This window comes from Trachemys scripta, chromosome 6 (assembly GCF_013100865.1).
Source record: "Trachemys scripta elegans isolate TJP31775 chromosome 6, CAS_Tse_1.0, whole genome shotgun sequence".
Taxonomy (NCBI): domain Eukaryota; kingdom Metazoa; phylum Chordata; order Testudines; family Emydidae; genus Trachemys; species Trachemys scripta.
Genome location: NC_048303.1, coordinates 14,431,138 through 14,448,009, shown reverse-complemented (window position 1 = coordinate 14,448,009; position 16,872 = coordinate 14,431,138). Strand labels below are relative to the sequence as shown.

At 46.7% G+C, this 16,872-nt stretch overlaps 1 protein-coding gene across 1 annotated transcript in view; it reads left to right on the top strand.

Moving 5' to 3' along the window:
• Positions 1-320: 320 nt before the first annotated feature.
• MEX3C (mex-3 RNA binding family member C) overlaps positions 321-16,872 on the top strand; it is a 30,966-nt gene continuing 14,414 nt past the window's right edge. The window contains exon 1 of the mRNA XM_034774113.1: positions 321-1,254. Coding sequence (XP_034630004.1) covers positions 567-1,254 — 688 coding nt within the window. The 5' untranslated portion in view covers positions 321-566. The remainder of the gene's footprint in view (positions 1,255-16,872) is intronic.

Genomic DNA, 16,872 nt, shown 5'->3' with positions numbered 1-16,872 from the left:
ACCTCTTCTGTGGCCGCTCCCCGCGCACGTGTTCGCAGGCGGCTCCCCCCCGCCGGGGCGCTTTCTCTATGCCAGCCCCGATGCCTCCTCCCCTAGCCGCAGAGCCGCCGCCGCCGCCTGCGCGGCCGCCCTGACCTGACCCAGGCCGGGGGAGGAGGCGGAGGAAGGGAGATCCAGTACGGCCTCCTCGCCGTCACAATAAGCGCTGGGCCGCCCCAACAATCAGCGCCTGCTCATGCTCCAGGGCGGGGGGGGACAGACGCTTTCCTCCTCTCCCAGTCCTGCCCCGGCACCGGCTCCACCATCCAATCGCTCGGCGGGGAGAGCGGGGCGGGGCGGGGCTGCAGCTGCCTTCGCCGCCGCCTGCGGCTCTTTCTGGAGTGGGAAGCGATGGAACAAAAGAAGCGCTGAACGCGGCGGCGGCAGCAGCGCCCAGGCCGCGCCCGGTGCCCCCTGCCCCGCGTCACTCGGTGTCCCCGGCAGCGGCATGGAGGGGACGCTGCCCCTCTAGGCTCCGCGGCGGCGGCAGTAGGACCCGGACCTAGCCGAGCCCCCCGCCCCCGGCCATGCCGAGCGGCAGTGCCGCCGCCGCCGCCTGCCCCCAGGAGGAGCCCCCCGAGGCCCAGCGTCTGCCCCCGCCGCCGCTGCTGCTGCTCCAGCAGCCGGACACCCTGCTCCTGCGGGAGTGCCTGGCCGGGCTGGGCCTCCACGATCACGGCCTAGCGGGCAGCGGGGAGGCGGCCGCCCGGCAGCAGGCCCGGGAGCGGCTGGCGGGGCTGCCCCCGCTGCCGGATCCGGCGCGGGAGCCGGGGCCCGACGGGGCGGAGGAGGTCGAGGACGAAGGGGACCTGGAGGAGGAGCTGCTGGCGGCGGAGGAGGAGGAGGACCCGGTCTCGCTGCTGCTCTCCTCGTCCTCCTCTTCCTCGCCCTCGCAGCTGCCGCCGGGGGGGCCGCCGCCGCCTCACCCGCTGCTGCCCGGGCTCGGCTCCGTGCTGCTCTCCCCCGCCGCCGCCTTCGATGCCCAGGAGACGGCGGTGGCCGGGGTGCTGTACGGGGCGGACGATCCCCAGGGCATGATGGCGGCGATGCTGTCCCACGCCTACGGTGGCGGCCTAGGCGGGGGGCCGGCGGCGGCGGCAGCCCCGGCTCTGAACGGCGAGCAGGCGGCGCTGCTGCGGAGGAAGAGCGTCAACACCACCGAGTGCGTCCCGGTGCCCAGCTCCGAGCATGTGGCCGAGATCGTCGGCCGTCAGGGTGAGTCCCGCCCGGGCAAAGGGGAGTCGGGACGTTGCGGCGAGTCGCGCCCGAGGAGAGGGGCACGGGGCCTGGGCGAGGCCAGCGGGAGAGGGGAGGTGCGGGGCTGAGGCCTTCCCGCTTGGTAGGATTGGGGGGGAGCGGAGAGAGCCTGGTGCGGGCGGGGAGGCCACCGGCGAAGGGGGAGGCTCCGGGCCCGGCTGTGCGAGAGCAGGCCTGGCTAAGCCTCGCAGGTGAGGCTGGGGCTCGCCCGGAGCAACGAGGCCCCGGTGAGGTGCCTGGGACTGAGAAGCTGGGGCGGGCTCGGGGAGGCTTCCTGGGGATGGGGTAATCCCGGGGGAGCCCCCTGAGGGGGTTAGTCATGGGTAGAGGTGTGGCCAGCCTGGCAGGTGACCGTGGGAGGATGTTATAAGGGGGGCTGGGGACTCTGGGCCTGCGGGAGGGGGTGCCCTAGCGAGGTGGATGCCCATATGAGGCTCTGCTAGGGTGTGGGGGGCTTTCCACGGAAGATGGCTGGCGACCAGCCCCTGAAGAGGGGACGTGTGTTGGTGTGAACCTTGGCCAGGAGACTTGGTATCCCCGGAGGAGAAGCAGGGTGAGGGTTGAGCCTTGCCAGGAGATTAGGCAATAGCATGCCGGATGGGTGAGCTGAGCTCTGTGAGGACCGGGCCACAGTTCCTGCCGGGAGTTGGGTGGGATGAGCTTTCTGAGGGGTGAGCACTAGGTTGGTAGGGCAAGTTCTGCCCGGGCAATGGGCAGTAGTGCCTGGGGTGGGGAAACTTGAGGAATGCCAGAGCCACTGGAATCACTGTCAGGCAAGGTGATGGTGAGCATTTATACTAAAAGGAATAGGACTGTGGGGAGGTGAAATTTACCAGTCAAGTGGCCTGAAGTATGGGTGCACCAATGGGACAGGATGGCAGAACTGAGCTGGCACAGAACAGCTCTGGTAAAATGGGGAAACTGGAGTCTGCTTAACAGATTGGCGTTACTAACTAGACATGGAGGGGTATAGTATAGCTTATTCCAGGGAGAGGGGATGCTGGACAACTGCTGGAGTATAAACCAGCACAAGCCACTGTAGGGAGGCAGAGGTACGGTTGTGAAGGGGTAGCGCTGTAATCTCTTCTTCTGGGCAGGCTGTTAGAATCAAAGACTGCTTGGTTAAACTTGATAAGGTTTTTTTTTTTTTTTTTCAGTTTTAGTAACTGCAGCTATTCAGGTTTGCATAATGGCACGAAAGAGCTGAATGAATGCCTCTCTTCATTCTCAGTCAGTGGGGTAAATTCTCCAACCAGTCCCTTAAACTAACTCCCCCAGTCTTTGATTTAGTTGGAGATTGGTCCTGCTTTGAGCGGGGGGGGGTGGACTAGATGACCTCCTGAGGTCCCTTCCAACCCTGATATTCTATGAGTATCTTTTTGTTTGGGGATACAATACCTGGGGCTCGGGGTTGGTGGGAACAGGACTTTGCATGTAATAAAACATGAGACTGGAATGGCCTGGGAAGCCTGCATAAAGAGCCGAGTGCAAGAATAGTTCAGGCTCATACATTTAGTGGTGATTACTTGTTTGTGTGTGTTAAACTTTAAACCAGAAATTTCAATATAATCTGCTTGAGTACAAATAGCTTTTTACTTTCAGTGTGGTGGTTTTTTAAAATACAATTTGTGGTAAAATTGAGTTTGAAATTTACTAACTTTAGGCCAGTTTCTGCAAACACATGCATGTGAGTAGTCTCTTTGGCTTCTGTGGGTATGTAAATGAAGATAGTCACTTGCCTGAATGTTTCCAGAATTGCATGCTTAGTCCTTTATTATGACAAACTTCCATTCATGCTCATTCAGACAAATAAGATGATGAGACTTCCACCGTTAGCAAACATAACGGGGAATAAATGTGTTATTTCCCTTGTTGTTATTTTTAACTGTTGCTTGTTTGACTAAGTGTTCTTGCCCTCACACTCCAGTTTTTGCTTCCTGTTGATCTTACTGCAAAGTCACATGTTTGTTTTTCAAATCATGCTTTCATGATAAGGTCATGCTTGTGATGTCACAGATTCAGTATTGTCACTTTCTTGTGGTATCAAGGTGGGAGAGAGAGATGGGGGTGTTCGTAAGATCATTTCATGCACAAGTGTTTCTGGTAAGAAAATTAAAAGCATTTTTTTAATTTGTAAAGGGGGTGGGACTAAATGATCAAACGTGGTTGCCTAAAGTTAGTTGCCTAGACAAAAGCACTCTGTTCCCTTCCCTTTTTTGTATTGCATTGTTTACATTTTCTGATTGAGTCAAATGGTGAGTTAAACTACACAGTCCATGGTATTTCCTCAAAACAAAGTTAACTAAATAGTAAAAATAATTAATACGAAATAAGTGGCGCTAACAAGATGCATTCTAAACACAGTTCATTCACTGGGTGTACTTTTCCCTATCCTTTGTCTGTTATCTGTTTGGAGTGTAAGCTGCTCAGGTCAAGGGTTTTCTCTTTATTTGTTCATGAAAAGCCTATACACAAATACCCTTTTTTATTTAATCATTTCTGTGGTATAAGTAATTGAAGTGTTCATTTAACAAACTTCAAAATCAAATGTTTACAGATTATTAGAGTAGAAATATGCCCCTTGATTCCCCATGGGACAGGGTTGACTACACAGATCTGAGATCCTTTCTTTAAAAGCGTGTCCATGAAAGCAACAAATAATTTCCGTATTCAGAAGTGAAAATGCTTTTCCAGGAAATAAACACAAGTGACTGATGACTTGGTCACGCATAACGGAAAACAGAATTGAAAAATGTTTTCTGTATTTCTCTTCCTCTTTCAGAGGATCATAGAAATTAGATGTGAAAGACTCATTAGGTATCCAGTCTATTCTTCACCGGTTTAAGATTGTTCCTTGTAGTATATTCTTCAGTACTTTTTTCTTGTTTTAAATGTCTCTCACAATGGAGTTTGCATGAAAACAGGATCTTTGTTCCTGAAGTGTTCATCTGCTCTGCCTCCTTTATTCCTCAGCTGACATCATACTTTTTAGTTTGTGATAAAACACTTAGTTGCTGTGGAGAAGATCATGCCAAAAACTGAATGATGGCTTCAGAAGAGGACAAGTAGCAGAAGAGAGAACTCAGGATTTTCATTACTATCTTCTCCAAAAACACTGGCATAAAAGCATTGCTTTTCTTAAAGGTGTATTGGCAACTCATTAAAGGAAGTCTGTACTTCAGATTGCTAAACAAATAGTTGGTTTAAAAGTGGTATACTTATCAAAGGAATTTTCAAAGTTGTATTTAGAAATACCTGTTACTCTTCTAGTATCTCTATTTATTAAATAGAACTGTTCTCACGCGCAGACACAGTCTACCCTTGTATTGATAGAGCAGTGATCCCGAACTTGATTGGTTCATGGACCACCTTCTTAAAAAAGTGTGTTGAGGGGAATGGATAGGACATCAAGCTCACACACAACAGTTTGGAACCACTGCTTTTGATGCTACATTCTGCCTTCCTTGTGTCCATTCCAGTATTAGTAAGGACACTGCAACTGCACTGTTGAATGTGGTTATCCCATCATCTCCTGAAAATCTGGTTGCTTTCTGATTTTGAACTAATACAGCTTCTATAATACTATGCAGGGGTCTCCTGTTTTTATAATATTTTTGTTTAATAAAAAGAATATTTGTATGCAGTGCTGATGCAATTTAAAGGTGACCTGTGAATGCTCTTACAATTGGATTTGTGTGTATATATATGTGTATATGTGTATTCGTGTGTGTGTGTGTATGTACAAAGAGAACCTGGAAGGTGTTTGTTTCCTGATTGTTTAATCGCTGCAATATCAGGAATGTCAAATCTGGTGTGGGTTTTCCTGGAGGACTCATAGGAGTCTAAGGAGCATGTTTATTGTGTGTATTTAAAAGGAAGAGCTAGGGTGATTGGAACTTAACAAAAATGTTCTTTAGCCAAGCTGAATTTTTAATGGGTGGAGGGGGAATGGACTACCAGCCTTCTGTATATACCATAGCAAAGCAAAAAAGGTGTAAGCTGACTTCTATTTGTCAGTTTAAACTTACAAAATACTTGTATTATATATTAAAAATGCTAACTTATGCAGTACTTTTAAAATATTGATACAGCACTTACCCTTCTGGATTGCTATTCCCACAACCCTCCCACTTTGGGGACTTGTGCTGGGAACTGACAGATATCCTTAATGCCTAGATACTGGAGCAATTGGAGGCCATGTCTACATTGCAAACAGTATAACGGCATCAGTACAGCTCCATAGCGATGCTGCTGTAACTCCATAGCGCTGATAAATAACTACAGCAATGGGAGGGATTTTTTCATCCAATTCCCTGAGCAACAGGAGCTAACTTCACTGATTTCAGAGTAGTAGCTGTGTTAGTTTGTATCAGCAAAAACAATGAGGAGGCCTTGTGGCACCTTAGAGACTAACACATTTTTTTGGGCATAAGCTTTCGTGGGCTGGAACCCACTTCATCAGATGCATGGAGTGGAAAATACAGGAGCAGGTATAAATACATGAAAGGATGGGAGTTGCCTTACCAAGTGTGAGGTCAGTCTAACAAGACAATTCAATTAACAGCAGGATACCAAGGGAGGAAAAATAACTTTTTAAGTTTTATAAGTTAACTGAAGCATTCTTCTGTCAACCTAGCTTGGTTTACACCAGGGGTTAGGTTGGCATAGCAGTGGCGCTCGGGTGTGCATTCACACCCCTGAGTGCTGTACTGTGTTGACCTCATTTTAAAGTGTAGTTCAAGCTGAAGGAGCTGTGTTGTGTCGATATATTCATCAGGTTTACACTAGAGTGGACACCCTGCACTACTGCAAATTACAGAGGTTCTGTTGATGTAAGTTGCAAATCTGCACTTCTCTTGTGTAGACAATGCTTCATTGAGGGCTCCTACTTCAGGCCTGGTCTACACTTAAAACCGGTCAAGATAGGTACTGCACTTGGGGTGTGAAAAATCAACACCCCATAGCACCATAGTTAAACCAATCTAATCCCTGATGTGGATGCAGCTTGGTTGGTGGAAGAACATTTAAGTCGACCTAGCTACCATAGCTCAGGGAGCTGGTGTTCGTACAGTGACAGAAAAACCCCTCCAGTTGTTGTAGTTTGTATCTACACTACGGGGTTATAGCAGCGTAGCTATGGCACCATATTATGTCTCTCTAGCACCCGTAGTTTAGACGTGGCCTTAGTGACCTAGTCGTATACGTTTCAGTCCTAGTCTTCATACTGCGAGCATTCACGTCCCATTAGAAAACACGTGGAGGAAGGTATAACCCATTTGTTCCAATGAATTCATGCATTGTTTCCCAAAACAATACGTTTTCCTTATAAATTCTGAAACCCCTAAGATTTCCACAGGCTTACTGAGCACTGGCAGAAAGGAGGGGAGGATAGCGACCTGCTGGCTGGCTTGACAAAGGATGGGTTAAATAACTTGCACGAGGTCACATAAGTCTGTAGCCAAACTCAGGAAACTGTTGACTTGGGCTGCCTACTTGGGCCCCAACATTGCTAATAGAAGTGGGGATTTAAAAAACAAAAACAGGGCAAAAATGTGGTTTGGGGGCAGTGGTGGAAGGAGATTGGGTGAAGCCTTCCAGAGGTTCCAGACATACAGGATTTTGAGGAGGAAAAATAAACTACAGAAGTTTTGTCCACAGTAGACTTATTTACCTCCTAAAACTTCCTCCTGTTGCTACCATGGATACGTTTCCCCTGGTGAAAGCTCTAGTGTAGACAGAGTAAATAACATATATAACTGCTAGTGCTTAAAAACAAACAAACTGTTGTCACTGTTAAAAGTGGGAACCATTTTACCACCTGCAGTAGTTAACATATTGTAATATTTTTTTCACATCTAGACCTTCCCATCCAGCTCACACCTGAAGTGTACAGATTTTCCATTTATATAGCTTGCCAAAGATCTTGCGTAGATGTTCACACATGAAAATCCACAAGTCCAGACTAATGTACTTCTAAACCACACTGGACTAACTGGTCCTGGGGGAAACTATTTCACAAGCTGCATCATCAAATCTACCGGATCTTGAACGTTTCCCCATATGTTACATATGGACTCAACAATCTGAGCAAGACCCTGACCCCAGTGTACCTCTAGATGCAGTGCTTCAGCGGGATCAGTAAGGTGCCTCTTTTTAAAACCTATTTTGTAAGAATTGAGCTGAAAGGTCAAGGGCCAGTTCTCATATGCAGATGAAAAAGATGATAATTTGGGGGGAACCCCATAAGTTTACAACCCAATGCCAGCTTAAAAGGTTTATCATTTTAAAAAATCTTGTTGGGTCTTGGAAGCTTCAGGGTTTTGTTGTTGTTGTTTGTTTGTTTGTTTTAAAGGGTAAAAAGTCCAGGAAATTCAAAATTCTACTTCATTTCAAGTTTCAGATATTTCTTTAAAAGGAAGCTCTCCCCAGATACCCTCTGTCTATCCAGGTATTTAACTGTCCATATTTTTCCCCACACACACACTTTTCCTGAATTCATAATACATTATATCTGCATACTTTAAATCTCCTAGGTTGATGGTACAAACCATATGCTACTGCTGTTTCATATGAGGCTCTGTGTCCTAGGCAGCAAACTGCCAGGAAACTCTACTGCCCTCAAATGCAAGAGGGCAGTATCCCTTTTTTTGTCATTGATGACTTGGAAGTTGTGCACTATGGGGGTTTGAATTGAAAACGCATCCGTACTAGTCAAGGCCGTTGAGAGGTCAGAAGGCCCAACTGTCAACTGGTGCATATTGAGACTGCCTTCTTCCCACAGTTGGCCTCCAAAAACTGACCAACTTCATTAGAAAAAAAGAATAGGAGTACTTGTGGCACCTTGGAGAACTTCATTAGTCAGTTCAGGCTCGCGTCCATTGTTTCCTACCTTTTCCCTCCAGACCGAATTAAGCCTCTTGGCTTAAAGGTGCCTACTTTTGTATAGTTATTGGAGTGACTCACAGAAAATACCTCAGTTTTTATGTGGAAGATGACCTTTATAAATAGATTGCAAGTTCTTTGGGGCAGGGACTGTCTTCGTTCTGTTGGTGCTAGGCGCTGTACAGTGGGGTCCTGGTCTGTGAGTAGGGCTCTGTGGTGCTACAGTAATACAAATAATAAAAGGTGTCGCTCTCTGGTTTTTCTGTTGGGCCAAAGGTGTTTTCAGAGTGCCTGGCACTGGTTGCCACTCATCTCTGGTATTAGCATATTCTTCTCATGAGACTTGCAGACTGATGCAGTCTGCAGATTTATAACGTATTGATAGTTGAATGGGGCCTTGTACCTACCCAAATAACTTTTCAGAAGGGCTAGCATGGACTGCCCTAGGGCCATTTCTTCCAGAATAGAGCTTAAGTGTCCCTGAATCAGTCTTCCTCTGAGAGCTTAATCTAAAATCAGTGAGCTCTTACCTCAGGCTAATGGAGTAGATGGCCGCTCCTCATGTGAGACACTTTTATAAAAACTTATTTCAAGTTAGCAAGGTTAGTTAGCAACAAATTTCACTCTAAATATGGATGACATTGGAGCTCTGCTGATTATTCTTCAATTTGTCTGCAAGCTGCCACCATGTGTTGAAGTGAGTTTTTTTTCAGTATTTCATCCCCAGCTATTGTAATTGTAACAGATGTTTCTTGGTTGACGATCCTATCACCGGAGGCTGACCAGATAGGGTTGGTGGAATGTGTGGGAGACTAAGTTCCGTATAAGTGTTCAGGAGCTGAAAGTTATAAAGTGAGCTCTAAAATCTCTGCCACAGATCAATGGCTGCATTGTTCAAATGCTAACAAATAGACAGAACTACAGCTGTATATTACATCAACAAAAAAGGAGGTGCAATTCTGGCAGGAGACATTGGCTTTGTGGGATTGCTGACTGCCCAAGTGCATCCCCTATTTCTCAGTCTGGAAGGCAAAGAGAACACAGTATCAGTTCATAGGCTTCAGGAACATCACAGTTGATAGATTAAACAGATGGGTCTACTGTTCAAGAAGTAGGGCCGTGCATCCATAGCCCTCTTTGTGATGAGCCTCCGTGCATGTCCTTAGCTGATTGTCTATTTATTCCACCACTAGTCATAAAGAGAGACAGAGCCTGAGTTATACTGGTTGCTGCAACATAGGCCAAATGTAATTATTACACAATATTTTTGTGGAGCCTCAGTATTTCTTGCCGTTATCTTCAGACCTGCTATCTTGCCTTCCATTCCAGTCTGGAATTGCTTTGTCTTGCTGTTTGAATCATGAGACATTTAATTACTTTTGACCTGACATGTCTTATATAAGTGCAGAAAATTCTGCTGCAGTTTAGAAAATAATCTTCATTGAAATTTTACTTTCAGAAATGGAAAAGGCTTTTTCTAAATAGCCCATATCTACATACTACCTCCATATCCTGTACAGTAACTCCTCACTTAAAGTTGTCCCGCTTAACATTGTTTCGTTGGTAGGTTGCTGATCAATTAGGGAACATACTCATTTAAAGTTGTGCAATGCTCCACCCTTACGTTGTTTGGCTGCCTGCTTTCTCCACAGCTGGCAGCCTCCCTACGTGCGCCACCCGCCGGCAGACCCCGCAGATCAGCGCCTTCCCCCGCCTCCTGCCCACGGCACTCAGCTGGCTTGCGGTGTTTTGGAGCCAGGAGGGAGAGAGGAGGAGTGAGGACTTGGCGCGCAGGCTCCCACTCCCTCCCCTGCCTCCTGAACGCCGCAGGCCAGCTGATTGCCCTGGGCAGGAGGCGGGGGGGACGGAGGGGGAGTCTGCGCCAAGTCCTCGTTCCTCCCTCCTGCCTCCTAAATGCCGCAAGCCAACTGATTGCCCTGGGCAGGAGGGAGAGGGAAGGAGCGAGGACTTGGCGTGCCTCCCTCCTCCCTCCCCTGCCTCCCGAATGCGGCAATCAGCTGGTTTGCGGCCTTTAGAAGGGAAGGGAGGAGCCAGGAGGCAGCGTGTGAAGTAAAGGGGGAGGAGGCGGGTTAAGTGTGGGGGCTTGGGGAAAGGGGTGGAGTGGGCAGGCTGAGGGTTGAGCCCCTGCCCCTAGTGCTTGCAGAGTAGGGGAAGCTGCCCTGGAACCTAACCCCCCATTTACATTAATTCTTACGGGGAAATTGGATTCACTTAACATTGTTTCACTTAGTCGCATTTTTCAGGAACATAACTACAATGTTAAGTGAGGAGTTACTGTATTATGGACATCTTAGTGGATTTGAAAGTCTCAGCCTTTTCTAGTCTTACGTCAAGGGTATCTATTACTTCAGCATATTGTCTTCCAGTGGACAGCCCTGTTTTCAAGCATCTGTGGTGGGATGACTGTAGAGGTCTAGTCTTCCCACTGGTCAAATAATCTGATATACAATGGGACCCCAGCTGGTGCTGACAAGGTTGATGGGTGCCAGTTTAGGTGTTTACCTTGTAGGTGAATATTTATCATTCTACTTATATTTTTATTTGCACTTACAGCTGAGAAGAATGAGTTGCAGACTTTCCTCATCCCTGAGTTATACCAAATGTGGTGTTTGAATTCTGTCTAGGCACTCATTGTTCTCCTCACAACACTCCTTTGAAGTGGTCAGGTACTATTACCCCTATTTTACTGATGATGAACTGAAGCACAGGTTAAATGACTTGTTCAAGGTCACACAGTCTGTGGTAGAGCTGAGGAGGCCAAGTTCAATTCACAGTCCCAGGCTAGTGCCTCAGTGACCATCCTTGCTTTATGAAATAACCTGAATCAGACCATTAATCATGTGGAGTTGTTTCCAAAATTTCATTCTCACGTGAAGGAAATGACTCTATGTATGCCGTAGATGTCAAAAGGTCTTTGAGTTTTTATTTGATTAAGTCAGTTAGGAAATCCGCAAGACTTGGTGTGTATAAAGGGCACAGTGTAAAGAAAACTGCTTCATTCAATCAGTGCCTGTATAGGACTTTATGCTTTGGGCTTGGGTGTCTACTTCATGACATTCGAATTTACACTTCTAGGGCAAGGCAGTATTGAATGTTCACCTCATAACATGTCTATCATAGCAGTCTGCTGGGCTGTTACCTGTTCTGTACACAGACTTACACAGCATTACTCTCCTGACGTGGGCACCTAGAGCCCACTTTCAGAGAGCGGTTCTACTATCTTTGTGTAAACTAGAAGTTGTCAGCACACGTTCCTGAATTGCTAGAATTGTACTCTGTGCTACACTTCCTATGGGGAAAGTAGAGGCTCCTTCAAAGAATCTGTTGTTCGTAATTAGTAGCTCTCTGAGAGTGTGGCCTTTATCTAGTCCCATCATGTCTTCTGTATTCTTTAGTCTTGCTAGCGTGATTGGGGCAACACAACCATTACATAAACTTACCCCAGCTGCTCAGTGCTATGAGAGGGCACTTGTGCAGACACCACAGGTTTAACGGGTGGAGTTGGGGCCATATCCCACCACTGTGAACCCACAGAAGCAAAATTCTTTAAGAACCACCGTTGCCATGGTAAATAAGTGATTTCTCCATTGTCCCCGTCCCCCCCCAAATTTTTTTTACTTGGATGTTTTGCAAGGAGCCTTCACAAGTCCATCTTAAAGAGTTAGAGGATCCCTGATCCTACAAGACACAGAGTGCTTTCAGTTGTCATCAAAACCAATAGGGAGTTCAGCACTATAGATCCCTTATTTATTTGTAGCATCTGTAGGCCCCAGCTAAGGCCAGAACTCCTGGCAGTAGGCACTATACACACGTAAGGAAAAGCCCTGTCTCAAAGAGCTTACAATCTAAAATCTTGGATAAAACCCTTTGGCCCAATGCATTTTTGGCTTGTACTGAAAGTACTCAAATATAAGGCCAAAGTCCAAAAGAGCGGACATTGATGCGTTATAAAAAGGAAACAACTAAGCATGACTAAATTATAATGAAAGTGTTGTAAATAGCTATGCAAAGAATGAATCAGTATAGAAATGTTCCACAGGTCAGTAAAAGGACTCCAGATAATGCAGTGTAATTAAGTTACCACTGCAATCAGAATTAAGTGTTTAATGAGTGGAGGGACCAGAATGTCATCTTTATCAAGTTATTTTAACTTTTTTAGCATGCGAGACCCACACATTGTCTTTCTCCCACTTGGAAAAGTCCCTCCAGAGCTCCACTTCCTCTTTTTTGTACCTTTCAATAACTTACTTTCCTCTAGTATTGTTTGCCTTTATGGTAGAGCTCTGCAGTGGGACTGGGGTATCGTAGAACCCACTGCCATGGGGAGCAGGATAAAAATTCAAGAAACAATGTGGGAGCCGGTGGGAGTGGATATTGCAGGGCAAGATGGAAGCGGGATTAAAAAATAATCCCCTGCAGGGCTGTACTTTGTGGTACTATTGTATTTGCAACTAGAAGTAAAAGAGGAGGCATCTCCTGTTTCTGTAGCCACCTCTCTCAAAAACAGGCTGAACCTAATTTCACCTCAAACTTGATGGCAAAGGGATCCATATGTCTACCTTGACATCACACATTTTGAAAATAAATTACTCAAGAACTGCTTCCATGAGTCGTGAAAACCCCCATTGCAACAAGCTTGGAACCATCTAGAAGAGCACTGCCAGTTGGGGCTGTGTGAGTCGCGACCGTGGGCTCAAACATTCAGAGGAAAGTTATGAAAGAGACTGCCGACATGGGTGGTGGTGTGACACTGACAAAGTTAAAAGGCCTGACCATTTGTCTGCCGTGTCATCGTCTTAAGTCACTACCTACCAGGAATCAGCAGTGTAGATGATAGCATAAAGGAAAACAAGATAGGCAGATATCTGATCCTTCAAATTTGTCAACGTCTGCACCATCTTTAAAGCATCACATGTGAAAGGCGGCCTGAGAGTCCGTCTTTTTCCCTCTTCTTTTGAGTACCGTCTGATCCATATGGAATGAAGTGCAATTGCTATGGCTCATTGAGGTTTAGACTTTAGAGGCTGACAGTGCAGTCCACTCAAGAGGCAGCATGGTACAGAAGGAGGTCGCTGCCTGGGACACAGGAGGCACCCTGGGATCTGGTCTCAGTTCTGGGACAAACTGCTGTGAACTTGAGCACGTCCCTTCACCTCTCTGTGCCTCTCTCCCTTCCTGCCTTTTGTCTGGTCTGATTTAGATTGTGAGATTTTCAGTAACCTTACTATGCGATTGTATAGTCCCTAGTACAATGGAAGCCCCAGTTTTTGAGGTCTGTAGGCGCTACTGCAGGAGCGGGCAAACTTTTTGGCCTGAGGGCCGCATCGGGTTTTAGAAATTGTATGGAGGGCTGGTTAGGGGAGGGAGGGCGTGGCCTGCCTCCCCCCCACTTCTCACCCCCTGATGGCCCATCCCTGGGACCCTTAGCCCATCCAACCATGCCTTTTCCTTGTCCCCTGACCACCACCCTGAACTTCCCTGCCCTCTATCCAACCCCCCGCCGCCACTCCCTGCCCCTTTACTGCGCTGCCTGGAGCACCAATCAGTGGCTGACGGCGCTACAGCCACACACCGCACAACACAAAGCACCAGGTCAGGCCTGGCTCTGCAACAGCGCTGCCCCAGGAGCTCGCAGCCCAGCCGCCCAGAGCATTGTGCCCGCAGCAGGGTGAGCTGAGGCTGTGGGGGAGAGGCAGGGGGCTAGCCTCCTGGGGAGCTCAGGGTCCGGGCAGGAGGGTCCCGGGGGCCGTAGTTTGCCCACCTCTGTGCTACTGTCATCTAAACAAAGTTCACTCCGTGCTGCTTATCTTTACTTGGAAAATTGTTTAAAAGTAGCTGCTACAACCAGTGCCAAGCCTGCTCTCTGTGTGCTTCTAAGTCTTCTGGGACTTGAAGCGACTGATCACTTTTCTGCCTCAGGGTGTCTCAAGGACACACTCCCTGTCTGATTCCTTTCTATGGCAATGAGACCCTGAAGTCCAGCTGCCTGGATCCTGAAACAAATACATCTGCCGTCCTGACTCCCCTCTTCCCCCTAGCTGCTTAGACATGTTCCCCTCCAGAGTCCACCTGGCTGCAGGAGCTCTGGTTTTCTGGGAACACCCTGGCACAGTGTGGCAGGAGAGTAAAGCAAGAAACCATTTAGCAAAAGAATTTAATATACATACAAACTCCTTTAAGAGTACAGAGTATGGTAAAACAACACCACTCCTGAATGCAGTCCTTTGTGACCTTACTGCCTCCATGAATCCTTTAGACCTTGCAACTCTTCCAACCTTCTGGCAGTGAAATGGCCTGCTTTGCATAGAGAACATTCCAGCCTCTGACTCCTTTCTGCGCTTCTGTTTGGGGAATTTCCAGGCTGCAACCCCCTCAGATTCTGGGCAGAGTTCTTCAGCATCCATGGCCCTGCTGCCATACTCGCTGTTCCACTGAGGTAGAGCCATTCAAGGTTGATGCCCCTTGATTGCACTGTAACAGTTTCCCAGACACATTGGGTAGGAAGTTCCTGCGGCACAATGAATGCTCACAGGCATGGTACAGTTCCATTGAAAATGGAAGTTGTAATACAACATGGCTTTCACAAAGCAAAAATGGAATTTCAGTTGACACAGATACATCCACCAAGCTGTCACGGTAGCTGTTTCTTTAAATGGGAAATGTAGAAGAACCTCAGTAGTCTGCGGGGAGGGGAAGGAGGAAAAGGTTCTAATCTTATTTTTCTCACTATAAAAAAAATATTGGAGATTTAAACTATGTCTACGCTACGGACCTTACAGCAGCACAACTGTACCGCTCTAGTGGTGCGTCTGTAAGGTCTCATGTGTAGCTGCTCTATGCCGCCGGATGGGAGAGAGCTCTCCCCCAGCATAATTAAACCACCCCCAATGAGCAGCGGTAACTATGTCGGTGGGAAACGCTCTCCCACCGACATAGCACTGTCCACACCAGTGATTTTGTTGGTCGAGGTGGTTTGTTTGGTTTTCATAACCCTGACCAACAAAAGGCTTGCTAACAAAAGTGATAGTGTAGACATAACCTTAGGTTGCGCCGATCTCAAGACCTCTAGACAGATTTATGTGAAGTTCTGGGGAAGAGCCAATGGTTCTGGTGTGCAGATACCAATAATATAGGGAAAGATATGAGAGCGGTCCTGAAGGCCAAAATTAGGCTGCTATGTAAGAGATTAAAGTCCTGGATCCACATGGTAGCATTCTTTGAAATGCTTCCAGTTCCACACATGAGGCCAGTTAGACAGGCAGAACTTCAGGGTCTCAATGCATGGAAAAGATGATGGTATAGGGAAGGAGGGTTTTAGGCTTATTAGGAACTGGAGAACCTTTTGGGGAAAAGGAATCTATACAGGAAGGATGGGCTACACCTAAGCCAAAATGGAACCAGATTGCTGGCGTGTAAAATTTTAAAAAAATTGTAGAGGATTTCTTTTTTTTTTTTTTTTTTTTTTTTTTTTTAAACTAAGGGAAAGCCAACAGATGCAGAGGAGCACACAGTTTGGGCAGAGACATCCCTGAGGGTAGATGTTGATAAAGTACAGGTAGGAATTGAGGGGAAACAGTCAAATGAAAGTGTCTCATTCAATTAAATCACATGAAGGCACACAACTTAATGTTGACAAATAGTATAAATGCTTGTATACAAATGCTAGAAGTCTAAATACTAAACTGGGCTACCCCTCTGATACTTGACTAATCTATTGGAATTTTTTGAGGGAGTCAACAAGCATGTGGACAAGGGTGATCCAGTCAATCAGTGTACTTGGGTTTGAATAATAAGAGTATTTGGATTTTTAGAAAGCCTTTCACAAGGTCCTTCACCAAAGTCTTTTTATGCAAAGTAAGCAGTCATGGGAGAAGAGGGGAGATCCTCTCATGGATCAGTAGCTGGTTAAAAGACAGGAAACAACGGGTAGGAATAAATGTTCAGTTTTCATAATTGAGAGAGTTAAATAGCAGGGTCCCCTAGGGGTCTGTAGTGAGGCCAATGTTGCTCAACATATTCATCAGTGATTTGGTTAAAGGTGTAAACTGGGGTGGCAAAGTTTGCTGAGGATACAAAATTACTCAAGAAAGTTAAAGCCAAAGCAGACTGTGAGGAGTTAGAGGGATTTCATACAACTGGATGACTGGGCAACGAAATAGCAGATGAAATTCATTGTTGATAAATGCAAAGTAATGCACATTGGAAAACATAATGCCAACTGTACAGATACAACTGTTTCTTTAAATGGGAAAGGTTCTAAATTAGCCATTACAACCCAAGAAAGATCTTTGAATCACCGTGGATAGTGTGTGTTTTTGAAAAAATCCACTCAATGTGCAGCATCAGTCAAAAACTATGACAATATTGGGAACCATTAGGAAAGGGGAATAGATAGAAAATATCATAAAGACACTATATAAAACCATGATATGCCCACACCTTGGATACTGTTTGCATTTCTGGTTGCCCCATCTCAGAAAAGATATTTTAAAATTGGGAAAGTTACAAGAAGGGCAACAAGAATGATTAGGGATATGGAACAGCTTCTATATGAGAAGAAATTAAAAATACTAGGACTGTTCAGCTTTATAGACTTCTGTCAGATCCCCTGTTGGAGGGAGGGGGGGTCTATAAAATCATGAATGGTCTGGCGAAAGTGAATAAAGAAGTGTT